Genomic DNA, 27112 nt, shown 5'->3' with positions numbered 1-27112 from the left:
CTACTTAAGTTGAGCCCCGCATTTCTTCAAAGCATAAAAGTCATCAATTACAGAATCATAACTAATAGTATCAATAAGATCTTTTTCAATGTGAATAACCATACAATCTGCAAGAAAATCATCACATATCTTGTTTCGAAGTTGATTCTTAATAATTTTCATAAATGAAAATGCTCGCTTTGTTGTTGCCGTAAAAACTGGAAGAGTCAACACTAGATGAATCAATCTCTCAATCAACCAGTATGATTTTCTTTCTCTAACAAATTCTTGGCATAATTCTGAAAGAGAAGACACATTATGAAATTGTAAAAGTTCACATGTCTTATACTGATAATGTTCCAACTGGTCTTTCAAGCTACACAGTTCATATGCATTAAAGTCTTGAGGGTAAAATTTCTCAGCAAAAGTGCATATTTTGTCAATGTCAAATGATTTGAATCCATCACGAGAATCTAATGCTGAGCTAAAGGTAAAGAGTTCTATTATTCCCTCATTGAATCTACTATCTAACTCCATCAACTGAAAATCTATTACAGTGTTAAATATATCAAAATGATAATAATGCTCAATTGTAATAAAATTTTGTTGTTAACAAGAACGACATGTACCCTCCATATACCGAGCACTCAAATCAGGGATATCAATGTTATTATTTTCACAAAATGATACCACAATCCCCATGAAATTATCCCAACCATTGTTCCTTAATTTTTGAAGAAGAAATTTAGTACTTGCAACTAAATTCATAGCATTTATGATGTCCTGAGATTGATTCTACAATGTTTGGCAAAGTATATCAGTAATTCTTATAACTTTATTCAACAAATGCAAGTGAAATACAAATTGAAAACATCGCACACCAGACAAAGCACCCTTAGCTTCCCCACGTATTTTGTAGTTGAGCCCATTTTGCTTCATGTTTTCAAGAACTTCATTAGTTGCACTATACATAACAATTAATCTTCTAATAGAACCAAAATGAGAGCTCCAACGAGTAGCTCCAGGTCATGACAAAGTATAGATTTGATTAGCCTCTATACTAGATTTAAGTTCTCCTTCTAAGATTTGTTTCGCAACTTCTTCTTCTTTTGTAGACCTTAACTCAGAAACATGCTTGCAAGAAGATCCAACCAAGTTCACAATAGTATTAAGCATATTGAAAAACAAATAGACATCAGGTACACTTTTAGCTGCCGCATTCAAAGATAGTTAAAATCGATGAGCAAAACAATGTACATAATATGCATATGGACAATCTTGAAGAAATAAAGCTTTTAATCCATTCCATTCATCACGCATATTGCTAGCACCATCGTATCCTTGACCACGCAAATTTTTCACTTGAAGGTTGTGTTGAGCAAACACTTTGTCTATCTCTTTTTTAAGAGTTAAAGCACAACTGTCCTCCACACTAACAACATGAAAGAACCGTTATTTAAGAAACTCATCTACATCAAATCTTAAAATAATAGCCATTTGTTCTTTACTAGATTCGTCAAGTGCTTCATCAACAAGAATACAAAAGTTAGCATTCCCAACTTCCTCACGAATCTTACTCCTGACTTTGTTAGCAAGAATATTCAAAATCTCTCTTTGAATCATAGGAGAAATATACTTGACATTTCCAGGAGCTCGCTCTAAGACAACTTTATCAATATGTTCATTCAAACTTACAACATATTTTATCAATTCAATAAAATTTCCACGATTTGATGAGTCATGGATTCATCATGGCCTTTAAAAGCAAGTGCTTGTTTTGCTATCACCCTAATTGCCTCTATTGTAGTCTTCAGACGTAACCGATTTTGTGCAACAATTTGTGGTGATTGTGGACTCATCACTTTATCTATATGTCTACATACATTTCTTAAGCTATACCAACTTTGCATATTACAACTATGTGGTGAATCTAGAAGCCCCACATGTTGTTGAAGGAAACAACGTGTCCCACCGACCCGCTTCTAATTATAAAACCTAATATAAATGAATAAAGGATGACGTTCTGGTTCACTTTCAAAGAGAAACCTTGCAAAACAATATACATTATCTTTGTCAATAGAATACTCAAGCCAAGGAAATTTTGTGAACCAATTATATTGAAACCGATGATTTTGCTCTCCAACAGTGGTGCTTGGATATTGCCCTAATTGCGGTTGATAAGGCCCATTAAGTAAATATGCTATACGCTTATCATCACGTTCATTAACAGAATATGCCAATATTACTCTACGTTTTCCTGGATCACGTTCAAGAATGCAATCACAGGCTACTAACCCATCTCTAAGCCGAGGCTAGCTTAGCCTTGCATCTCTTAGGCCTTGGTCCCTTGGGTCTCGAGCTCATGTTTGTGCCTCGTCTCATCCACTAAACATTTTGGGCCTATGAACGCGTATCTAATCTCTTGAACTTTTTTCATAGCCTATGTCTAGGCAAACAACGATCTTAAGACTCGTCGTTTCCATTTCTACGACGTGTAGTTCAGCTCGATCAATATGGGTATCAACAATAAAAATTGGGTAAGCAGAACCAATATGACCCATTTGCTTTGGAAACAGAGACTGACTCACTAAAATTAAAAGAGAACTGTTCTTCTCCATTCAAACTGCATAGCAAAACTTACACTAGAATATGAAAACATGTACTACACACCATTAGGAGCACATACAAGGCAGGTTGCACAGAACAAAAATAAAAATACTAAAGTTTCAAACACAAACATATCAAAAACACTACACTAGCCTTCCTTGACACAAAATCTCAAACACAAACAAAGGAGAAAGCTCAACTGCTGAAACCATCAACCTTTCCTTGACGCTCAGTAAGTTTCATTCTCCCACGATCTCTCTTTGTTTTTCAAATGCCATCACAGGCTACTAATCTATATCTAAGCCGAGGCTAGATTAGCTTGCTTCTCTTAAGCCTTGGTTCTTTGGGTCTCGAGTTCATGTTTGCGTTTCGTCCCATCCACTAAACTTTTCGGGTCAATGAACGCATTTCTAATCTCTTGGGCCTTTTTCTTAGCCCATGTCTAAGCAAACAACGATCCCAAGACTCGTCGTTTCCATTTCTACGACGCGTAGTTCTGCTCGATCAATATAGATATCAACAATATGAATAGGGTAAGCATAACCAATATGACCCATTTGATTTGGAAACAGAGACTGACTCACGAAAATTAAAAGAGAGCCGTTCTTCTCCATTCAAACTGCTTGACAGAACTTACACTAGAATAGGAAAAAATGTACTACATACCATTAGGAGCACATACAAGGCAGGTTGCACAGAACAAAAATAAAAAAACTAAAGTTTCAAACACAAACATATCAAAAACACTACACTAGCCTTCCTTGACACAAAATCTCAAATACAAACAAAGGAGAAAACTCAACTGCTAAAGCCATCAACCTTTCCCTGACGCTCAGTAAGTTTCCTTCTCCCATGGTCTCTCTTTGTTTTTCAAATGCCATCACAGACTACTAACCCATGTCTAAGCTGAGGCTAGCTTAGGCTTGCTTCTCTTAGGCCTTGGTCCTTTGGATCTTGAGCCCATGTTTGCGCCTCCTCTCATCCACTAAACCTTTTGGGCCTATGAACGCATTTCTAATCTCTTGGGCCTTTTTCTTAGCCCATGTCTAGGCAAACAACGATTACAAGACTCGTCGTTTCCATTTCTACAACGCGTAGTCAAGGGCGTATCCAGGATTTTAAAAATGGGGTGGGCTGAACGTCTAAGCTAGTTTCTCATTATTGTTAGTGAATATTTTTTGCAAAATTTCGACAGCATCTTATCTGTTTTATAACATTTTCCAAATTTACAAAACCTGTTAAATCATTTTTATTATTATTATCAAACAAAACTCGACGGCACGAGTGAATTTCATTAATAAAAAACAAAATATACACCTAGTCAGGGGGGACGTAATGAGCCTTAATCGTTGGTTTGACCGACGGACTACGTGGGAAATACGAGATCTAGGCAAGCCGCTACATGTTCTCCCCTTGCCCTTTTTTGATAGAAGAACTACTTTTCTTCTCTTAGATAGCGGTCGATCGGTTCGCATTTATGGTCAATCAATAGGTTCGCGGATATATTCTTCTATACGATAAATCGCCATCTCGTAGCACCACCACGACACCGATTCTTGTTATTTTTCCGAGCCTCTCAAAATGCATATTCATACCAAGAAGAAACAATAAAAAAACATGTAATGCAAATACTCTGGTCGCAAAAGTTTGTTGCAATCACGCGCAATATATTTGGATCGTGCTTTAACACCGCCAACCTTACGAATGGTTTCACCCCCCATGTTACGCTTGAAAATTTGATAAATTTGTTCCCAAAGCATGGCAGCTCTATTTTGGGCACCAAGACAACCGTCGGGAGACCTCTCTAGGTATGCCATCACTAGGGCTTCATCTTCAGCTACCACCCAAGCATTTCCTCTAGGAGCCATGACAAAGAAAAAAAAAATTTGTGCAAATTTGGTAAACAAAGGTTGTAATTTGTGATGAAACCATATGAGTGTTGTGTGATATATATAGACCCATTTGAAAATATAGCTGTTGGAGGGTTTGGGGAATTTTTTAAAATTTTTTGAAATTTTTTGGCAATTTTTCAGATACTATTTCTATTTTAAATGATTTATTAATTATTTGTTAAAAAAAAAAAAGATTTGGCCGATCTGGACCGTTGATTATCAACGGTTCATTAATCTAGGCCTTTGATTTGTTGCCCGGCCCATCTAAAAAAAAAAAAATGAAGACAAAGCACAGCAGCCGTTGATCAGCAACGGTCATCTCATCTGGACTGTTGGTGACCAGCCAAGCAAGCCACGCGTCAACAAATGGGCAATGCCAGGCGCGGCCCACGAGAAAATGCATACCAGCAAAGCCACCCGTGACTTCTTCTGTTCAGCCGACAAGCACAGCAGCAATGCCAGGCGCGGGGCCCACCAACTTTTTCACCAGCAGCTGCTTCTCTCTCCTCACGTGGGTGGGCTTTTGCTGGTTTTGGGTCACAGCCAATTTAGCTCACACTGAGACCCGGATTTGGGTTACACTTTGGGTTACTCCTTCTTTTGGGTCACATTTTCCGGCCCATAGTGTTAAGGTGTGACCCATTTGTGACCCAAAATGGGTTTTCGGTCACACTTTCCGACTGCATAGTGGTAGGCCTAAGTCTAACTTAGCATAACCATGACTCCTCCTAGGCTAGCTTTCGCGCAAGCTGGGCCTTTTAGTCAAGAAACTCATCACTCCACCCTTATCGCCAAAGGGCCTTCTACTTGCATTATAGTATGATAAGGAGATTAGTACAATTGAAATAGTAAATATTTATTGTTCTTGCAAGGAGATTAAGTCTGCTATTTTATGGTGCGTTTTCTTTAAGAAAAAATTGATTGGCTTTACTAAAATTTGTTAAGTATCTTTGAATTGGTTATTTCTTGATTTTATCTTTATCGCATTAATTTTTTTTCCAACACATGCAATAATATAAAATATTACATGTAACAAACATCAATTTTACCAGATTTAGTACAATAGATGAGGAATTTGATGTTAAAAACTGAACTGAAATTTGAGTAAACTTTTGAAGTTTGTTGGTGTCTTGGTGTTTTGATGTTTCATCTTGTCTTTATTTGGTTATTGAGGATTTTGTAAAAAAAAAAAATTGAATCTTAGGTTTGCTCCTTCATGGTGTTTTGGCAATCAAAAAGTATAAATTTTATCCAAATAAGTGTTTGGTCTTCTTCTTCTGTTATCTGTCAATGATAATGTAATTTTGTCTAATTCGATTTTAAAGTTTTAACTTGGTTGTGCATCTATTAACATGATAGGGTAGCTGCCACTGCACTAGCCAAGAGACATGCAGATGGTTCATTGCTAATTGAAGACTTCAATATAGTACTTGAATGCTTTAATAATTTATCACACTATACATTACACACACGACACTTTTACATATGCCTTGTTCCCGTTAAAAATGGTTCTTGTCATAAAAAGGTAATGCAAGTTTCGTGGTAACTGGTAGTCCGACACTTAGAATAAGTTGTTAACAATTAGTTGGTTCCTTTGATTGTATCTCGAGGGACGAGATTCTTTTAAGAATGGTAGAATGTAACACCCTGAATTTTCGGCTTTTGTTAATTTTGTTACTTAAGTTTTTTAACCTTATTTAAGGTTTGTTTAAAAAAATTGGAATGTTCCTTAACTTTGTTTTAATTAATCAAGACCTTCGATTGTGGTTCTAAAGTTAGTTGCGTGGAAAGGAATTTTGGAAAAGGAAATTCAAGAATTTGGTGATTATTTTATTTATATCCATTTTTCAGAATTAAATTATGAGAGGTTTTTTCATAATTTTTCTGAAAGTGATTTAACTATTTTGAGGCTATAGAAAATTAGTACTCATCGTTACAAATTCGTAGGATTTTTCAAAAAATTATTTGAAATATCGAGCTATTTTTGGTGAATTTTTGAAGTTGAAGAAATTAGAAGAAAATAAGAAAAAAAAAATTGAATTGGACGCTGACTGGGCCGACAAGACGCCACGTGACGCGATGCCATTGGCCGATTGTTTGACAGGGCGCCCAACAAGCGCTGACATAGGCGGACGCATAGAAGCTTTGGTGCACTGCACCACATGCAAGTAGAACAGCCTTTTAATCTTGGCCGTTGGGCCTCATTAAAGCCAGATAATCTCAGCCCTTGATTCCAAGTGAGGAACTGGTCCAACCCAGCCTTCACTGTAGACTTGCGTGTTTTGGAGTGGGTCGACCGAGACCTGTTTTGTCTCAGAAAACGAGTTATTCAGATGAGTTTTTCTGACTCAGATCGGATTTTTTTGTGTTTTTCCCTTATTTTTGATACTTTTGAGTATTCTATCCCACATTGAAAAATTAGAGAAACTTCTCACCTGTTGTGCCTATAAATAGAGATCTTTTTACCTCATTTTCACTTGCACCACCAAGTGAAGTTTGAGATACTCACTCCTTGGTCTTTGAGAGTCTCTAAGAACAGACATACCAAAAGTGAAAAAAATTCTCATAGTTTAAAAGTTTTTTTTTTTTTTAGAGATTGCCAAGGAGAATGAGCCCTTAGGAGTGGAGTCTAGCTTTGGAGATCTACAACCGAGTAAGTGTTTTATTTATTTTTTTTAGGCTTTAATATTAGGTTGCATGCTTAAGTGTTTTATTTATTTTTTTAGGCTTTAATATTAGGTTGCATGCTTATATTGATTAAGTAAGATTTATTTATTAATTAAGCATGTCTAGGTTTATTTTGGAGATTTATTTGCTTAATTAAGCATATTTAGTTGTAACTTAATTTAGAGATTTAATTAAAGGTTATTAACTTGTAGAGATTAAATTGGACTTAAGCTATTATTCAAACTTGATTAATTAGTGGAATATGTTTGAGAAATACTAATTAATTAAATACTTGAATAATACTTAGGTTTGATTTATTCTAATCTAAATTAATTTGTATAATTGCTTTAAACCAAAGCAATTAGTCAAGTGGTTTAACTTTAAAATTAACTTGAAACTTAGAAACCCTAAAGAGTAGAGTTTAGTCCACTTAAGGCTAGAGTCTTTAGGGACGTCTGACCTAAAAGAATAAGCCATAACAAGATTGTGTTGAACTTAGCTTTTGACTAAGTTTTCGTATTGTCGGGCACTAGGAACACCAGTTATCAAATGATTTCTTTGTGACGTGATAAGAAGGCGATGGATTCGAGACGAATGAAGATGCATAGGCTATGTAAAAGAATACGTGAAGAGCATTGGATTCCAGGTAGGGGAATTTATCCTACATTCCCGACTATGGACTTTGTGTGTGTTTGAGTTTTTAAATTATTATAACATGCTATTGTTGTTTGTTGGTCTGAGAGTTCGGGTAGCCTCGTCGGTGACCTTGGGTTCAAATTTCTAAACCTTCTAGAAGAATTGATTACTTACGTTATGAGGTGCTTAGCTATGTTATCACATGTGACGTGTACTTGTGCAAAGCCAGAGCTCATAATTGATCTGGTGGCAGTTGATACAGTTTCTAATTGCAAGTTTCTATCTCTGTTTATCAGGGCACTCTCGCTATAGTAGCTATCTTTTGCAGCTGACATCACAGTTGTACCTAATGTATATCGACCATCTGATTTACTATTATTTGTGGGTTTTTATGCATGTTTACCATATTGCTGTACAGCCAAGTCATAAATGTTTTGAAAAGGATTTCAAAGGAAATGTTTGAAGAAATTGTTTTGAATGATTTAAGAATCCAACAAAAAATTATTTACATTATATTTTTCACTGGGAAAGGTTTTGTAGTTTTCAAACCTAGCAGGGTCCCCTGAAGGAAAGCTATGATCGTATGAGATGCTTACCCCCTACATTGTTTTTGTGTTCCTTGTTTATTGGATGTTTTTATAGGTACGTGCATGGTAAATAGACGAATTTGGACGAGAGTCGAGCAAAGCAGCATTTTGAGACTTGTCAACTTCTTGAATTTAATTGGTGTTGTTATTTAATTGATATATTGTATCGAGTATGTTTTGTTGATTTTCCTTCATTGATTGGAGATGGTTTTGAGTTATTTACTTTGATTATACGTTTGCATAGTTTGGAAACCTTTATTTTATATTTGCTATGTATTTCGAATTTATGTAATTCTTCAAGGTTGCAATGAACTATTGTAACATTGGGGTTGATTTTATAAAGAAGTTTTATTTTTACTTCACATGTTTTCAGCTATTTATTATCTCTGATCCAACTTGGTCCATTTAATTCAAAATGCTTAACCCGTCTTGGGTGTCTTGGGGGATTAATGCTTGATTAGTGTCATTAATCTCTTGGTTTATTTAAGATGGGTGCATCTGTTGCATACATGGGTTCGGGGGGTGACACCTTTTATGTATACGTTTAGGGATTCGAACTCAAGAATAAAGAAATATTTATCCTACCATCTTTTAATTAGGAAGTCTAAATACTTAAAATACATTAGAGTTCACATTCTTGATTTAAATCACTATGAATGCCAATGTAATGCATAGGCAGACCCCATGAAGGATAATTTGCCCCCCCGCCCAAATGATCATATATATATCATGCATATGAAATCAAATTATGACAATTCCAAATATGCACGCATCATAAATCCATTACACAAGTCATTTATTCGTGCTTCATAATTAAGATAATGAGAACAAGATTTATCACATTATAAGTAACAATATGAAATAACAACTTATATTACTCCAATTCCTTTTCAAGGCCAATAAGGATAACTAATTATCACCTTATTCAATTCAACTTTATGGTTTTAATCATATTCAGTTCACACACTTAAAATTATGTATTTACTTAATCAAAGTAGTTAAGCTAGGTTCCAAGAAATCCTAATATGTTCACATGGCAGTTCCAATTATGCAAATTTATTGGTTTAATTTAAGTGTAATTGTGTTTCAAGTCAAGTCTAAAACCAATGAGTTTCATTCATTTTTAAAGCAAGTTGAAGTCATTAACATGCTTGCACATGTCGATTTATTAAAACACAAAAGTATGTTGTCCAACCAAACAAACCATACAGACCTTGGTAGTTTAATTTAGTTTTTTATTTTACTGATTATTTTCCCAACATGGTAAAACAAGTTAAAGTCATTAACATGCTTACACCTATCGATTTTCTTAATCAAAGTGAGCAGTCATCAACATATAATTAAAGGAAATATATTAAAACTGTCAAACTAGGACCATGTAATTTCATATGCATGTTAACTTGGTATTTTACTGTAAGAAGGACATGAATTAAATTAAAAGTCCATTGACTTTAGGTACCAAATTTCAATAATTTTTTAGTTTAGATACCAAAATTTAATAATATTTTAGATTAGGTATTAGTTGAAAAGTTAAATATAATAATATAGTAAATGGTACTATAATTCACAAATATTACAACACATGCCACTACCTGACTAAAATGGTACCATCCTTGATTGGTCTTTTGTTCTAGTCATACTTGATAGAGGCTTGTGATTAAGAATGATGCTATATCTTTTCCTTGAGCTCAATTGAATACGATGTGACTTGTGCTAGTGCTGATCGCGCCCAAGTGGGAGAATGTTGGAACCATGTTGGGCTCAACCGCTAGCCAGCCATAGCCTTGCATGTTCAATAGGAATAGATAGAGCCGGCTATAATACATACTGGGTTAGCTAGAGTCTAAGTCCTAGTTTGTATTTGATTCTTAATTAAGGCTTTGACTGTTTAATCATAAGTCCTAAGTAACTAGGGATTCCTTAATAGGTAGGAAATCTGGTATAGGACTATGTGTATATATATAATATAACCTAGTCTCTCTTCTGGCTGTACATACAACGCAAAAACTCAAAGGTTGTCCCCATTATAGCCGTGCAGTACAGAATAGAGGAGAAGACCAAAGGTAGAGCATCATGGCTTCAAAGTTCGCTCATGTGAGTACCTTATATATGGTTATGGATCCAAGAAGGGTCTAACATTCTTTTTCTTCTTCTTCTTCTATTAATAATTTTTTTTTTAAATGAAAAAACTAAAAAGGACGTACATACTTTTTAGAGGGGTTGGAAACAAGTATTGTTCCTACACTGGTATTGAACACAATCAATTGTAAAAGGATTTAATAAATAAAAGGACCATAATTAATTAATTAATTAATAAAAAATTACAATAATTATAATAATTGACGCATCATATTATGTTTTTATATTTTGTTTCAAACTTGAATAATTGTATTTCATAAATTCTTTGTTTTAAATGTCTTTGAAATAAGGTTTTGTTGTTTAACCTCCTGAGGCCGTGAGAGTAGACCGTGGCCAAAAAAAAAAAAAGCATAATAGACAAGTTTCATTTTAATCGTTTGAGTTTGCCTTATTCACAGAAGATCTTACAGAGCAATTTGTAGACACAATGAGGCAAAGACAGAGTTTTGTTGCTTCAACATTAGCAGAGACACACACAACCCAAGACCCAATTCCTTCAAAATCAGACCCACAACAAAAGAAAGCCCCACATTTCGATCTGCTAGGCTCAACCAAGAAAGTCTATGCTCTCTACTTAGCCTTTTGAATAACAAATGCTTCGTTGGTTCAGACATATTTCAACCCAGATGAGCAGTGGCAAGCCCTTGAAGTTGCACACCGTATTGTTTTCGGGTAATACTAATTTCATTGCAAATTGTTGTTTTAGAAAAGGTAACCAGCAAATCATGAAATGAGTTTTTGTTTTTATTGTTTTTCCTGTTTTCTAAATTGGATGGCCATTTGATGTGGGAGTGGAAAAAGGGAATGTATCATTTCTCAATTGGATAATTTTAGCAAAATGATTCGTACTATACCTTTGGTCGTAGTTGAGAATGCCACATTCACTTTGTTTCAATTAAGAATATCAAACTTTATATTTGGCTCAATTAAGAGTTTTCGGTAAAAAATACCAATTTTGAGGGATAAAACGTCTTTTCACTTCAAAAAATAATTTGAAAAATTAAAATAATGATAAAAATTATTAAAAAATAAAATTAATCATAAAAAAAAAAAGTAAATTACTAAAAAGTTCATTTTATAACCTGTTATACAAAAAAAATTTGCCTAAAAAAGGGAATAATAAATAGGTCAACTTTGTACAAATAAAGTCCACACTATTGTACAAATAAGTTCATGTTATATTTTTTTTCACGTTTTTTTTTAATTAAGCAAATTGTTATAGTAACAATGATTGTTACTAGCAAACAGTAGTAATTAATAGAGTATTTTTGCAATTTAATTAGTTACTTGACTATAACCTTTTATAAAAAAAAAATTCATCTAAAAAAGGGAATAATAAAAGATCCATTGACTTTAAATACCAAACTTTAATAATTTTTTAGTTTATGTACCAAAATTTAATAGCATTTTAGTTTAGATACTAATTGAAAAGTCAAACAAACTAATAAAGTGAAGGTTACTAGAATTCATAAAAATTACATCATATGCCACTACAATAAAAAAATTTAAAAAATTCTCAACTAACCATCGGCAACTGTCGTCCGGCAGACCACCGGTCACCCCCGTCCGGCCGACCACCGACCACCTCCGTTCGGCCGACCACCTGCCAATGTCGTCCAACAACACAAAAACAACTTGGCATAGAAGGGATTCGAACCCCTCTCACGCAAGAGAAAGAGACACCTCTTACCACTACACTACTTAATAATTTCAATAAAAGTACTACTTTGACCTCTATTTATCCAATATTGTAATACAATTTAAAAAAAAAAATTAATTCAGTTACAACTCACAAGTTAAACTGTGACTGTCTCACAATTTGTTGTGACTGTCATGATAAGTTGAAAGAGACACCTTTCCTAATTACACTAGTAATTATTTTGTATAAAAAATATTGTTTTGACCTCTATTTATACTACATTGTAGTAAAATTTTTTCAAAAACATTCAATCAAGTCATAACTTAACCTTGACTGTCTTACAATTTAGTTGTAATTGTTCTGTAGTCACAAATAAATTTGAAGTTGTGACTGTCACAATTTGAAAAAGATAGACCCTAAACTCCAGCATGCAAACTATAGAAAGTACATCTAAACCACCCCCAAAACCCATATAATAAAATTTGAAATTGTCACTAATATTAAGAAAAAGATAAGTTTAACATAAAATACCTAAATGTTTAACATAAAAGCTAACATAAAATAGAGAAGAGTTTCTGAGTATCCCTACATAACCAGCAAAAATATTTCAAATTCCCAAAGAACAAATTCAGAGTTAAAAGGCTTAAAGCAACCTTGCTTACCAAGACCAGCACTCTTATTTACTACCCATTTTGAGTTTTATTACTTGTTTTACTAAAAAAACTCTGAGTTGGTCATTGAGCAATGAATTAATTTTAAAAAAGGACAAACCCATGAACAATACATGAAAACCCATAATCAACATCAATGCAATTCTGCCAAAAAGGGGGGGAAAAAGGAAACAAAAGCCCAAATGATTCATTGGTGCTAACCTTATCACTTTCAAAGAAAAAATTACAAAGGTAGCAATGGAGGTTTTCAGTTTTTACCTTTAAGTCTTTAACAAAGAAAATGATACAAATACACAAGAATAAAAAGGAACTTGAAAAAAAAATATTCATAGTCTAGCATGCAAATGAAAATCATAATTTAGAAGACATTAAAAGAATACACACTTGTCATAAGCATGGAAAAGAAGTCATAATGAAAACCGAACATACATGCCAATACAAAGTTGCAATTTGACATCAAAATTCAAAACCCTTGTGGCACTCACTGTAATGCATTAAGTTTTCTTTTGTGTAAAGTAATTGCTTTGAACTTAATTTATATGATATTGTGTATATATATATATATATTTTAAATAATTAATCCAGTCAGTCACAACTAATTAAATCTAAATTGTGACTGTCATAATTTAGTTGTAACTGTTCAACAATCACAACTTTATATTTTAGTTGTGATTGACTGTTTCACAACGAAATTAAGAGACTCCTTTAAGGTATAACAATTAAGTACTAGTAGGCTACAAGGTCATCAAGATATCATAATATCATATGCTAACCCCAATATAAAGACAATATCACTGTACAAATGACAATATATGTACATAAGCATACAAGTCCTATCATTTACTATTTTGTAATTAGAGAATGCGAATTTGGATTGCACACATTTGAACTTCACCTAGTACTGCATATGTACTAGGTCTAATAACTTCAACCTTTCCACAACCTTAGAAAGTTTTCTCTATTTGATGAGGTCTAATGACATAACAATGTGCATATGTAATCAACCAAATTTTCATGACATAACACATGTGTACATGTAATCAATCAAATTGTCATGTAACTTTGAATTATATAAGCAAAAACTATGCAGAAAAGACTGCAACCTCACTAGAATCAACAATAAAAACAAACAAAAAACCCTTTTGCTCATAAAACACCTAATCATGCAAACTTTACTTTCCTTTTGGCATCTGCCATAGTTTTCTCAGCTAATCAACATGAGCTACAAAAATAAGACTCAATAGAACCAAAATCACTACCAAAACTCATATAACAACCAATTAACAAAATCAAAAGTTGTGACTGAGATCAAAAAAGATATGTTTAACATAAAACACCTTGATGTTTAACATAAAAGCTCACATAAAAAAGAGATTTGCATTAACCAAATACATTAAATATATATACTCTAAGAAGGAAATTTAACCTGTGACTATCAAGCAGAACAACTTAAAATTCATCTTTATCTTTCTATATCCCAAACTATAAAAATGCAGAAAAGATAGAAAAGAAAAAATTTAAAACTGCAGATCAAACCCTAAATAATCAAACTAATAAAAGAATCTATTGCAACAAATCACAGAAAGAAAATATTTAAAATGAAAATCAAAACCAAATCCCTAAAAGGTCGAAGCAAGTTGATCAATTAAAAGTCATAATCAACCAAATTGATGAAGAAAACATATTCAAAATGAAAATCAAAACCAAATCCCTAAAACAGTCGAAGCAATGAGCAACTGATCAAATAAACCAAATTGATGAAGAAATCAGATTCAAAATCAACCAAAAATCAAGAGAAGAACTCATCTCCATAACCAGATCGACGAAAATCACGAAGGGGGTGAGCAAAATCCAAGAACAAATCGCGTGAGATAAAACTCCAAAGTTAATAGTTCTCACAACGACTAATCATTAATTTTTTAAAAATTATTAATTATACTAAGGCCTCGTTTGGGATTGCTGTGGAGGACTCAAAAGCTGCTGTGGATGACAATTCTCAATCACCCACAGCAGTTTTGGTGTTTGATAAAAACATGAAAAAGTGCTTTGCCCCACAATTCTCAACTCCCCACAGCAAAAATAGAAAGCAAGTTTGTAGGTGCTTTTGAAAGCTGCAGTGAATCACATCAACAATGAAAATTTTATTTTACCCATAATACCCTTATTGATTTTTGAAAATCACATCTTATCCCTATTTTATTCGATCAATATCATATAACTATTTAAATATCTATATATTTTTTTGTTTATTTTAAATTAAAAAAATGTCAATTGTTAATTATATTTAATATTGTGAACATTAATTATGATATTTTATTTGTACGATTAAAATTATAATATATCCAAAAAAATAATAGGCATACTTATTTAATAATGTTGTTCTTTGAAAAATTAATGCTAATACAAATTTGTAGCCAAAAATTTCAAAAACATGTAAAAAAACATTTTATTTTTACCAAACAAATAAGTAAAAAGAACTTTCAGTATCATGTCTATTTTAATAATTATAAATAACCATAGCAGTTTTATATTACAATTTACCAAACACTTTCATACTGCTTTTTGTACTCACAGCACTTTTGAAAATATAGTTTACCATACGCTCAACTGCTTTACTTCACTGCTGACTTTACTTCATAGCTGTTTTATTTCACAGCAGATTTTTCTTATAGCAATCTCAAACTAAGCCTAAACCCAATAAACGGGCCAAGGGCAAAATCGAAATATGAAATAAGCCCACTAGAAATGGGCTAGGCCGGAAAGAAGGTTTGGTATCTAATCTAAAATGTTTTTAAGAAAGTTAGTAGCCAAACTAAAAAAAATAGTCATGTGCTGGTATTTCAAAAAGTTATTAGAATTAGGTAGTTAATCTTAATTTTTTCAATAATAAATAGATTCACTTTGTATAAATAAAGTCCGCACTTTTGTACAAATAAGTTCACGTTATGTGTTTTTTAAAAACTAAGCAAATTATCACAGTAATAATAATTGTTATTGGCAAACAATAGTAATTAATAGAGTATTTTTACAATATAAATAATTATTTTTTTACGGTAACAATGATTGTTATTGCCAAATAATAACAATTAATAGTTAATTGCCGCTGATGAAATTTCTGCAATTTTGCTATTATCTGCATATTACAATAGAATGTCCAATTGATTTCGAATCGGAATTCAATTCAAATCCCAATCTGAAAACAAAAAGAACAATAATGTTGTTATCCGGGTTTAACTGGGATGCATTCTTATAATGCGAATTGAAGGTCGAAAGCGATAGGGGACACAAAAGAGGGGTAGCAGAGGCGAAGCTTAATTAAGGTGGCTATAAATGAGTTTGGAAGAATTGGAAGGTACTTGCTGAGGTACTTGCAAGGACTCCCCATCTTGATTTCGTGAAGCAGGCCTCCTACCTCCTCAAGTACGACTCCACCCTTGGTATCTTTGAGGCTGATATCAAGCCTGCACCTGAGTCGCACCTCTGTGATGAAGGCATCTCTGTTGAGTGTTGACGGTATCGCCGTTTCGCCAGATACCCAGGACCGGCTGGTTCTATGGGTTTTAGATCTTGCCTTTATTTTTATTTTTATTTATTTTTTATTTTTATAAATAAACCTAAAAAAAAAGCAAAATTAAACTAAAAAGTCTAAAAGAACCTAAGGCCCTGTTTGTTAATAGATTTAAAAACAGTTTTTTAGTTTCAAAAACACTAAATCATTTTAAAATTAAAAAATGTGTTTGGTAATTGGTAATCTATTTTTAAATATGAATATCCAAAAATAATTCAAAAACAGCCCATTTTCTGAATATGATAAATGATCGTTTTTACACTTTTTTTTTTCGTTCACGAGACTCTGCCTCTCTATGTCTCTCGGCCCGTCGTTTTCTCTCTGCCTCACTACGTCCCTCTGCCTTCATGTTTTCTCTCATCTCCTCCAGCTCTTGGATTATGGCTCTTATGCTCCTAATGGGCCTTAGAAACCCCAGCAAAGAAAAAGCAATGGAGGCCGGTCTTGACGACATCGCTGTTGTCGCCGACTAGTTGACACCGCCATTGACGCAAAGGGCACAGCGTTTCCAAACACTCAAAGTCAAAGACAGAGTGGGTGTGTGGGATTGGAATTGCAAAAGCTAGTGGGAATATGGATATTCGCTGTTTGGGTTTATTGGTTTTTGTTGCTGCAATCTAGGAGGAAGAAAAAGATGGATTTCTCGATCTGATTTTCAAATTTCATACCAAACTGATTTTTAAATTCTGAAATTTATTTTTAAAACTCAAAATTTTAAAATTAATCATGATTTTTAAAAATAATTTTTAAAATAAATACCAAACGGACCCTAAATATTACTTTCTCTCTCATCTCTCTCTGCCTCACTTTCTCTCTACCACGCCACCCAGCTCCCCCCGAACCCCCATCCCCAACCCACTTCTCCCCTCTACCCAGACCCCACCTCAGCCCCACCCTGCCCCAGTCCCAGCCCCGCCACATCCAGGCCCCAGCCCCACCGCTGTCACAACTCAGCCGTTGCTGATAGCTCTAGTTCAACCAAGGCCAGGTGATTCATCTTTGGTCCATGCCAATCTACTGACCCAGTAAACAGGTATAGTTATTGTATCTCTTATTTTGTTTGTTGGATTGGAGTATGTTTGGCTTTACAAGATTGATGATGGGTTCGTAGGAAAAATGTGGTTAAGGAATAAAAATGGATTCTTTTGCAGAAATCTCATATGGTAAATGCCATTGATTGGAAAGATTGTTTGCTAATTCATTTTTGTCAACTCTGTTATGTATACAGGCACAGTAGAATTTTGCTCATGTTCTATGGTTTTTGAAATTCCATTTAATTTGTTTTGTCGACTTTGAATGGGATTGGGATTAGGATTCTTAATCCAAATGAAGTTGGATTATATTTTCCATTACCAATTGATTTAGACTTGCTTTCTTGGTTTCTATGAGTCTGACCGAATAATTGTATTTCATAAATTCTTTGTTTTAGATGTCTTTGAAATGAGGTTTTGTTGTTTAACCCCATGAGAGTAGACCGTGGCCAAAAAAAAAAATGCAGAATAGACGAGTTCCATCTTAATCATTTGAGCTTATTCACAGAAGATCTTACAGAGCAATTTGCAGACGCAATGAGGCAAAGACAGGGTTTTGCTGCTTCAACATCAGCAGAGACACACACAACCCAAGACCCAATTCCTTCAAAATCAGACCCACAACAAAAGAAAGCCCCACACTTCGATCTGCTAGGCTCAACCAATAAAGTCTATGCTCTCTGCTTGGCCTTTCGAATAGCAAATGCTCTGTTGGTTCAGACCTATTTCAACCCAGATGAGCACTGGCAAGCCCTTGAAGTTGCACACCACATCGCTTTTGGGTAACACTAATTTCGTTGCAAATTGTTGTTTTAGAAAGGTAACCAAGCAAATCCTGAAATGGGTTTTTGTTTTTATTGCTTTTCCTGTTTTCTAAATGACAGGTATGGCCATTTGTCATGGGAGTGGAAAGAGGGAGTTCGTAGTTACTTACATCCTGTGCTCTTTGCCTTCCTTTACAAAGTGCTCGCCTTGTTGGGTCTTGACACCCCTTTGCTCATGGTAATGGCTTTGTAATTACACATATTGTATGTCTTCATTAGGCTATACTGTATGTTGTTGCAAATTATGTATATTTATGTGTAAGGAAAGAGTTGGTACCAAAGAACTGTATGTTAGGCTGACTAATGGAGAGAAAAACTCATTCTTGTTGCCAATTAATCAAATGAACATTAGACAGATGCATTACTGAAAAAATCACTTTCGAGTCCCAAGGTTGTTATACAAAGTGGAAGCCTCATTTCTAGAAATTTAGGATCTTATAAAAGAAGTTCTGAACTAATTTCTTACAACAAAATCTTACTTCTCTAAAGCAGGGAAAATTCTGCTCAATTATTTGTGTAATATTGGGTTCGATATTAATCTATCTTTGACCTTAGTCTGACAGTAAATAGAATGAAGGATATTGGTGCATAATGCATGTAAGTGATTCGTAAGAATGTCCTATTCCATGGGTGATCATAAGTATATTAGTCAAGTCTAGCTTTTTTAAATATTTAGTGATACCCATCAAAATAATTTTCCTTTGATTTTGAGCGTTACATTATCTTCGTGGTTGTTTATAGAAATTTCAATGAGCTATTATGAAATGTTTCCGTCAAGTGATTCAGAAAGACTAAAACAAGCTTTTTGATTTGCATTGGTAATTCTAGAAAGGTTCCCAATTTTCCATTGGTTTCTTGTTGCATAAAGTAATTGTTGCTCTCCTTGTTGTCTTTTGAAGTTTTTATGATTATCTGTGTTCTATGTTTTGTAGGTCAAGGCTCCACGGTTGTTTCAGTCCATATTTTCTGCATTTGGCGATTTATACTTGTATAAACTCTCTGTCATCCTCTTTGGTGATTGCGTTGGAAAATGGGCTGTATCCTTTTGTATTAGGGGTTCTTTACTCATTGAATGATAATATTTATATCCAACTCTATGTTTACATCTAATAGTCACATTCCATTACTATTACTGACAGACAGAACTATTGTAAGCATCAGGTTTCTTGTGGTAGAATATGTACTTAACTCAGTCACAGCTCTTTTCACAATTGACAAATTGGTTCATGTTTTTCTGTCTCACTCGTACATTATCAAATAGTTTGGAGACTGTTCTTACCCTTGTGAGCCTGTACTATTGGCCCTGCATTAGGCCTTCTTCCAGCAAACTTTCCTTGGAATCAAGGAAGTGGGGTTTGATTATTGCTGCATTAGCTTGTGCTATTCGACCAACAAGTGCTATCATATGGCTGTATGTTGGTCTTCTTGAGCTATTTGTGACACGTGATCCACTGAGATTTATTTTTCTGGAGGTGGCTCCTATTGGGTAGGTATTTAGTTCTTCCTCTGAATACATCTCTTACACAAGCGCTTAAATTTCCAAGGATTTTCTTGTAAATTGTTCGTGCTTCTAGACTACTTAAGTGATTCTTGTAGTGCTTTTCTTTTTACTGTTTGTTCTTTTTTTTTTTTGTGTGTGTGTGTGTGTGTGTGTGTAGTGGACTAGTGAATTAATTAATTTAATTTGAGAGAAGTATTTTCCGAGAGAATGATTTTGCCAGCAGGGTGAGTTGTTTAGAATAGATCTGATGGCTTTATTTGGGTAGGTATTTGGCCATCTCTATGTTTTGTGGCACATAAAGCCAGTCTTGAGTCTTGACCTTATATATTTTCTCTGGAATGAGTTTTACCATGATTGTTAAAACAATTTGTAAAATGATCATGTCTTATTTCATTTTAGTAATTGCCATATTTAATCTCATTAGTTAAGTGACATCTGCAAAATTTCTGTAGCCCTAGTGCAGAGTTATATATTTTTTCGATCAATTGTGTAAGCCCTTACAGAACCTGCTCAAGTATTCATGTCAGTGAGTGTGTATTTTGCATAGTGGAATCTATATAATTATTCTATTTACTCTTTTGACCTTTGGTTTCAGGGTCCTGGTGCTTGGGCTTACATTTTTATTGGATCGTCTAATGTACGGCTCGTGGATCTTAGTACCTCTTAATTTTCTAAGATTCAATTTTCTTTCCTCTGGTGGAGATTATTATGGAACTCACCCGTGGCACTGGTACTTCACTCAGGGATTTCCAGTCATGATCTTCTCTTTCTTACCATTTTCTATAGCTGGCATCATGCAGTCCAAAGAATGGAAGCTTTCTGGCCTTATTGCATGGGTTTTGGGACTCTATAGTGTATTGGGCCACAAAGAGTTCAGGTACCGCTTCAATTATCTGTTATATGAGTTTATACAATTAAAAGTGGCTTTTGATCTTTTGTTCTATTCACAACTAATACTCCTTTAAATTGACTCCGAGTTACAGGTTTGTTCTGCCTGTGCTTCCTATAGCTTTGTTATTCTCTGGATATTCATTAGCTGCATTAAGAACATCAGTTTCTGGAAATGGTGAAAGGAAAGAATCATCAAATAACCATAGTAAATGCCCTGCGAAAATGCAATTGGCCATCTTTTTCTTGCTTGCTACCAATATTCCAATGGCCTTATACATGAGTTTGGTTCATCAGGTACATCATTTTGCTCTTTGATAAATGCAAATATGGGTAGCTTTTAATTGTTCGTTCGCAAGTACTCAACTTAAATGCTAGAGTTTACTTTTCAATTAATGTTTTCATTATCTATTCCAAGGGGATATGATTCTCTATATTCTTCTAATCAAGTATTACAAGGAAAAAGTTTGTCTGAATTTTTTTTATCATAGTAATTTTCTTTTGGCTGATACTTTTGAACATGCTAGACAGAGAGGAACTGAGGATGTTACATACTATCTATCCAAAGAAGTGCTTGAAGGAAAAGTAGCAAATATACTTTTTCTAATGCCTTGCCATGCCACACCTTACTACTCTACCGTGCATCACAACCTTCCAATGCGGTTCCTAGACTGCTCACCAAGGTTTGAACTTTAGCAGTTTGGCTGGAATTGTTTTTCTTTCCCTGCAGCTTTTCATGCAATTGGTTTGTAATTTAGACATTCTGAAATTTGTCAACAGTGAAGAGAAAGGAATCCCAGATGAAGCAGACAAATTCATGATGGATCCTGTTGGTTTTGCATCAGAATTTGCGAAAAATTGGTCTTTGCCGAGTCATATTGTATTATTTGATTCAGAAGAAAAACTGTTGAAGGATTTTCTAATCTCACATTCTTTCAAAGAGGTACATGCTAAGACTCAGAATAACTACTGTTAAGTTTTGCATTTCAACCAAAAAACAAAGTAACCTCTTAAATTGCTTTCCGTGGTAGCACTCAAACTTATTTATCTGGCTTATGATGACAGATAAAAAGGTTTTTCCATGCTCACTTCAAAGTGGACCGTGATCTTCAAGCGTCAGTTGTTGTATATGTTTTGACAGACCACTGATTATTGTTTATACAAATGGTAGCATCACTCCTGTAGGATGAACTGGAAAGAAGTTACAGACTTCAGGTCTTGATGAATGGAGTGAATCCCTAGAGCTTGGGTTAGTTGGGTACGTGCTCGCCTCAGTAGATTCCAACTTCAGATCGTCAATTAGTATGTAATAATTTTTTTCCATTCATTTACCTTGAAAATTTTTTATTGAATCATTTTAATTTTTTTCTGGGTTTTTGTTTGTATATGTATGCTGTGATGGGTGATTCATATATCCATGGTGCTAAACAACGGGGCAACCTGGACAGGTTGTGCCAGTTAAAAATGATATCAATTTAAACCCCCATAAAGAAACTCAGAAAGCAATTCATGGTTCTACAAAACAGAACATGGTAATAGATCAATATATGGGAATGTTGCAAGGAATTTAAAATTGTTGAAGAGAAAGGTAGATATTGGTAATTTTAAGGTATTAAAAGTTAAATTTAATACAAATAAAATTTGATACTCCTTCCCAGCTTCCCTTCCACTGCCATTTGAGGATAATTATTTTCTTTTACAAATTGGATAATGATGAAAGTACAGCCTTACAAGATTAATGAATATATTTTTCTAATGAAATAAAATATTGAGGATGTGTTATGGTAAAACGATAAAGTCTATAAATTATGTAGGGGGATATTATTTACCTTCTCCATCGACCTTCTCTTTTATTATTCTTATTTTGTAGTGTATTTTCATGATCGGAACCGTTCATTTTTTAGATCATTCTTTGAAGATCATCTTTGTAAAAAATCAACTACATCGAAAATTGTTTGGTCATGCAATTGTTATCAAATAAACAAACAGTGAATCAAACTGTAGAGGAGAAGGTCTGTGAAGAAGGTAGATTGGAAAAGGTAGATAGCATTTCTCAATTCTGCAACATTGTCCCAAGTGAGAGGAGCTCTATAAAGTCTTCTTGATCATCATTACTCCAAATGTCCTCGAAATATAGTAATCATGGGGAAGGATTGCTTGTCACACACAAAAGGAAAAGATGGCTCACTCAACACTTAGATTTTCAATCTTCACTGCTGTCGGTCTCTTGTATTGGTAAAGTCACTGAGTCATAAAGAGAAGTTTAATGTGACTTGCCTTGATCATTCATACTTGTTTTCATGTCTCATTAAGATATTAGGTTATGTCTTTTGTTGTACAAATGTGTAATTTTCTGGGAGCAAGCACACATCTGAGCCATGGTATTTGACTCAACTGCATATGTGCTGAACTTGTCATAGTTATATGAGTAATATGATCACAATTTTAGACCACATTGTAGACAACATCTCAAATAGAGATGAGACCTACCTATAAAAGTGGGTCTCACACTCTCACTCTCACTTTATTAGAGATCTGATCTAAAAATGTGGTACACTAGTTGTATAGTACTCATACACTAGTTGTATAGTTTGTATGCTACTTTTAAGACTATTTTATTGAGTGCTTCACAAATAAGCCACTTTTCTCTATTTTTACTTTCTTCCTAGAATTATTCTTCTCTTGTTCGTTTTTTTTTAAAGAATCACATAATTTTCCCCTATCTTTAGTATCTCTTAATTTGTTGTGACAGTCTATCTCTGCTTTGTGAAGATATCAGCTTGTTGTTATAGCAACAATGATTTAGTTAAACGCGAATTGTGAATTGATTTGTGATAATTACATAAATAGAGGACAAATATGCACAGTGGTGCAACATATTGATCATAGTAATGGATTACTTTTTGTAGAATTCAAGGTGGTATTTAGACAGTGAAGTAGAGAGCATGAGCATATGGCTAATGGTTGTGGCCCATGTCTTGTAAGTGTGATAGTCATCTGCCATGTCTAGCTTGAATGTCCCCCTACTTGTCGTTAACACGACCAGATAACCTGTACCACTCTCACCTGCCTCTGAGTCTTTATACAGTTCTGCATGCATGTCCACTATGATACCTGAACAAAACACAGATTCATTGCTCACTAATTAAATTGTCCTTCTCTTTAATGTGACTAATCCTAATGAAAACAATTAATTTTTACCATGGAAAATACTATGGAATCCATTTCTTTTCCTGACTTTCTTCCTTACTCTCAAGATATTTGACTCATGATACTGTGGGACCCATGTGGGACCCACCTATGTGAGAGGAGTTGGGAAAAATATTGGGAAAAAAAGTTAGGTTCTATAGCATTTCCTATTTACTGCATTGTAGAAGATGAAATAGAGGGGATGACTTACTTTCCTTCTTGTTTTTAAACAGACTGAGCTTCCTTATTTTGAGCACAACCTATAAAGTTCAATTAAGATTTGAAGGTTAAGCTAAGGCTTTTGTTAAACACACAAGTAGGGCATGCTTTTACTACACACATTGACAAAATTGCTGTGAACAAGTTTCGCATATTATTCAGACCTTGGCTTCACTGCTCAGGATCACAGACACTGATCTAACCATGTACTTCCCTGAAAACACATAATTTCAATTAGCATAGCGATTAGTAAAACAGAGTAGAGTAGGGCTTAGAAATCAAAGCCCAGGAAAGCTATGCTACCCCTCTCCTTGGACAGTCCAGATGCAGTAAAATTCCAGATGCAGTAAAATTACAAAAACAGAAAAAGAGTTAATTAAGCTAAAATTGGAGTACAAACCATCTGGTGTTTCAATGCTGAGGTGGGCACCCATTGCAAGCAATGATCTATACTTCTCAAAGTCGAAGTCAACCTCATGGTTGTCATCAATGGGCAGCACGGGTGCACTCCCATTTAGTCTATTCATGCATCCTGATCTTGCTTTAAGTGTATCTGCTCCTTTTAATGCTAAATGTGTCACACACACACACAAAAGAAAAGTTCAGAGGACAATACTATATTTTCCTGGGACTGTATTGAACAGCCCAATATATGATTGAGATTTCTTTTTAATATTTAAGAACCTGTTTCGCTGCTTTCGCAACTGTTAGACCAGATATGGATGGTTAAGATGTATTTAATCTACTATACATCTGATCAGCCATCTATATCCGATCTAACAGTATACATATCCTTTAAGGACCTTAATCTAAAGTTAATAGAGAATGATGGGATATCCAATCTTCTGTAACTTTTTTTTTTTTTTTTTTTTTGTAACTTTAATGACATGGCTCTCCTGTTAGAGACAAGCTCAAATGTTACTTATTTATGCATTAAACCAAGCTTGAGAAGGATGGGATATTTACATGTTGTAGCTGCAGCTGTGAGAGTTAAGATGTCACTTGCACTTGTACTACTCATGGCTGAACCTATTACACTGCTGAGCTGCTCCTTCTTTGCCCCCATTGCTTCTGCAACTTTTGCACACTGTGCCGCCACCAGGGCAGCTGCAGAAGCCACTGCAGCTTCCTTGTCAGTGCTTGACCCATTTTTGTCTGAGTTCTCAGCTGCAATAGCAGCAAGCGCAGCCGCTACACCCGCCATAGATATTGCTGCATGTACTTCAGCTCTTTGCAACCTTTGTTCTTCCTTCCGCCTATGCTTAATCTCTTTCAGCCACTTCTTGATTGAGATATTCTTAAATGGCACTATCTTCCATGACATCTGCATAGAGCAATTTAAATGATTTTGCTAGACAGCACGAAATTGTTTGTATCATATAGAGAAACATGTTGTGTATGATAGAAAAGTATGAATACTTACCCATTTCTTTCGGAAATAGCTGTTGTAGTTCAATTCTGGATGCATGGCTTGTTGCATCCATATCCATGACTAATGAAAAATGGAAGACAGTATGTTATGCATGAACTTGGGTATTTGATATTCAATTAGATGTATCAGTAGGGGAATTTTTTCTTGTCAGTTAATCTGATATGTTATGTTCCCAAACTGTTAATCTAGATCATTGATCGAATGCGTCCTTATTATAATATGTGGTCTAGATTCTTAGTTTGGCAATATAATATGTTTGACATCTGGTAAAGAGCATTACCCTTTATTTATCTGTATATATACGGGTGTGTGTTTACCTTCACATCATTGGATTTCCATGGTGGTGGAGGCTTGAGATCTGCATCATCCACCTTTGCACCCTGGTCCAACTTCTGAGAGTTGCAAAATCATTCAATTTTCTTCTTCTAGTCTGCTAAATGAAAAACTGAAAGTTTCATATAATTGAAATCAACCCTAGCAATTAATTCAACCTACCATGTAAGGCGTCATCGTGTTGTGGCTCTCAAACTTCATAATTGGATCATCTAACAGAACAACAGATTGGTCTTGTTGCTCTGGTTGGAAAGCTTGTACTGCAACGTTACACCATGCAAGGGAAAGAAAATCCATTGTCTCAGGATGTGCCTCTGAAGGGCTTGGACTGAAATGCGAATCCATGCAAGCTGGGACCTCAAAGTTACCTTGGGGATGAATTTAACAGAATAAGAGATTGATCCACTCAATGTCTGATATATGTAGAAATCTTGAGCATACAAAGTATTAAATAGACATGCAAAATCACCATTATATATAGCCATGTTATGAAGTGAGTTCTCAAGCATAAGTGGAAATTAAATAATTAAAGGGAAATGCCTAGTGACTAAATTAATTAAGTACATCTCGTTCCCAACCTCTGCATGCATACCCAAAAGTTTCCCCCAAAAGAAATTGGACAGATGAGATGTTACAGTTGGAAAGGGTGCTTAAATATACATAATAAAATGTAGTTGCCAACAAAGGGACCAGCTTGGTATCACAAGTTTTTATAGAAAATTAGATTTTGGTTGGAGGGTACATAAAGGTCCAATGAGATAGAACACATGCTAACCACTATAGAAGCATAGAGGCTTGTAGGATGCAATCATATAGAAAATGAAGAGGCCCTTACACTTAGTACCTTTACATGAAAACCATATATTGAGGCTAAGCATGAAGGAATTTAAGATGAGGAAATGATAGGATTAAGCTTGCTAGAGCTGGCTAGGACCACCACATTGAAACCCCTAACCATTAACAGCCTAGAAAAGGATGAGAGGCATCATAACCAAGCATGCACTTGGGCCAACATTGACATAAAGAAAGTAGACATATATGATTGATGTGAACATTGATGAAAAGGAAGCAAACATGTATCATTGGATTTAATCATTATTTCATTAGAATAAGGCTATGCGTGATTATCTACTTGTTAAGGCACTAGACAAAGACTAGCTTTTCTGAGTTATTAAAGGGTTAATTAGGAAAGTTAAGTGTGTGACTTTTGTGGATGTGTTTTTGATTTAAAAAATGGTCAGGGGTCACCTTACCTGAAATTTTGTTTATGCAGTCATGGAATTTTGAAGGATTTTGGTTAAAGTTGTTCT

General features: G+C 34.5%; 2 protein-coding genes and 1 pseudogene across 6 annotated transcripts; 1 reads left to right on the top strand and 2 right to left on the bottom strand.

The window, feature by feature from the left end:
- On the bottom strand, positions 1-1299 carry LOC147279900 (uncharacterized; annotated as a pseudogene).
- A 15285-nt stretch (positions 1300-16584) lies between these two features.
- Positions 16585-25147, top strand: LOC147279899 (Alg9-like mannosyltransferase family). 5 transcript variants are annotated; one of them, XR_015123455.1, is made up of 11 exons: positions 16585-17418; positions 17925-18198; positions 18301-18418; positions 19173-19277; positions 19440-19726; positions 20337-20618; positions 20725-20926; positions 21161-21312; positions 21410-21572; positions 21695-21887; positions 25013-25147. XR_015123455.1 is itself a non-coding variant. In XM_086251662.1 (10 exons), the coding sequence occupies exons 2-10, from the start codon at positions 17954-17956 to the stop codon at positions 21776-21778; spliced, it is 1638 nt and encodes a 545-aa protein (XP_086107788.1). In that variant the 5' UTR covers positions 16585-17418; positions 17949-17953; the 3' UTR covers positions 21779-21994. The 5 variants fall into 5 exon arrangements, 3 of the variants coding, with proteins under 3 accessions (XP_086107788.1, XP_086107787.1, XP_086107786.1); XR_015123456.1 differs by having other exon boundaries at positions 25019-25141; XM_086251662.1 differs by lacking the exon at positions 25013-25147 and having other exon boundaries at positions 17949-18198; positions 21695-21994.
- Positions 23526-26147, bottom strand: LOC147279898 (uncharacterized). Its single transcript, XM_086251663.1, has 8 exons — positions 25965-26147; positions 25787-25840; positions 25461-25529; positions 25004-25361; positions 24438-24605; positions 24202-24251; positions 24030-24078; positions 23526-23743 (listed from the first exon to the last, which is right to left on the bottom strand). The coding sequence occupies exons 1-8, from the start codon at positions 26145-26147 to the stop codon at positions 23526-23528; spliced, it is 1149 nt and encodes a 382-aa protein (XP_086107789.1).
- Between the last annotated feature and the right edge of the window lie 965 nt (positions 26148-27112).

Source organism: Dryas octopetala, chromosome 7, assembly GCF_963921425.1.
Source record: "Dryas octopetala chromosome 7, drDryOcto1.1, whole genome shotgun sequence".
In the NCBI taxonomy this organism is placed as follows: domain Eukaryota; kingdom Viridiplantae; phylum Streptophyta; class Magnoliopsida; order Rosales; family Rosaceae; genus Dryas; species Dryas octopetala.
Note: the sequence above shows the minus strand (reverse complement) of the source record. Positions and strands in the feature narration are given on the sequence as shown.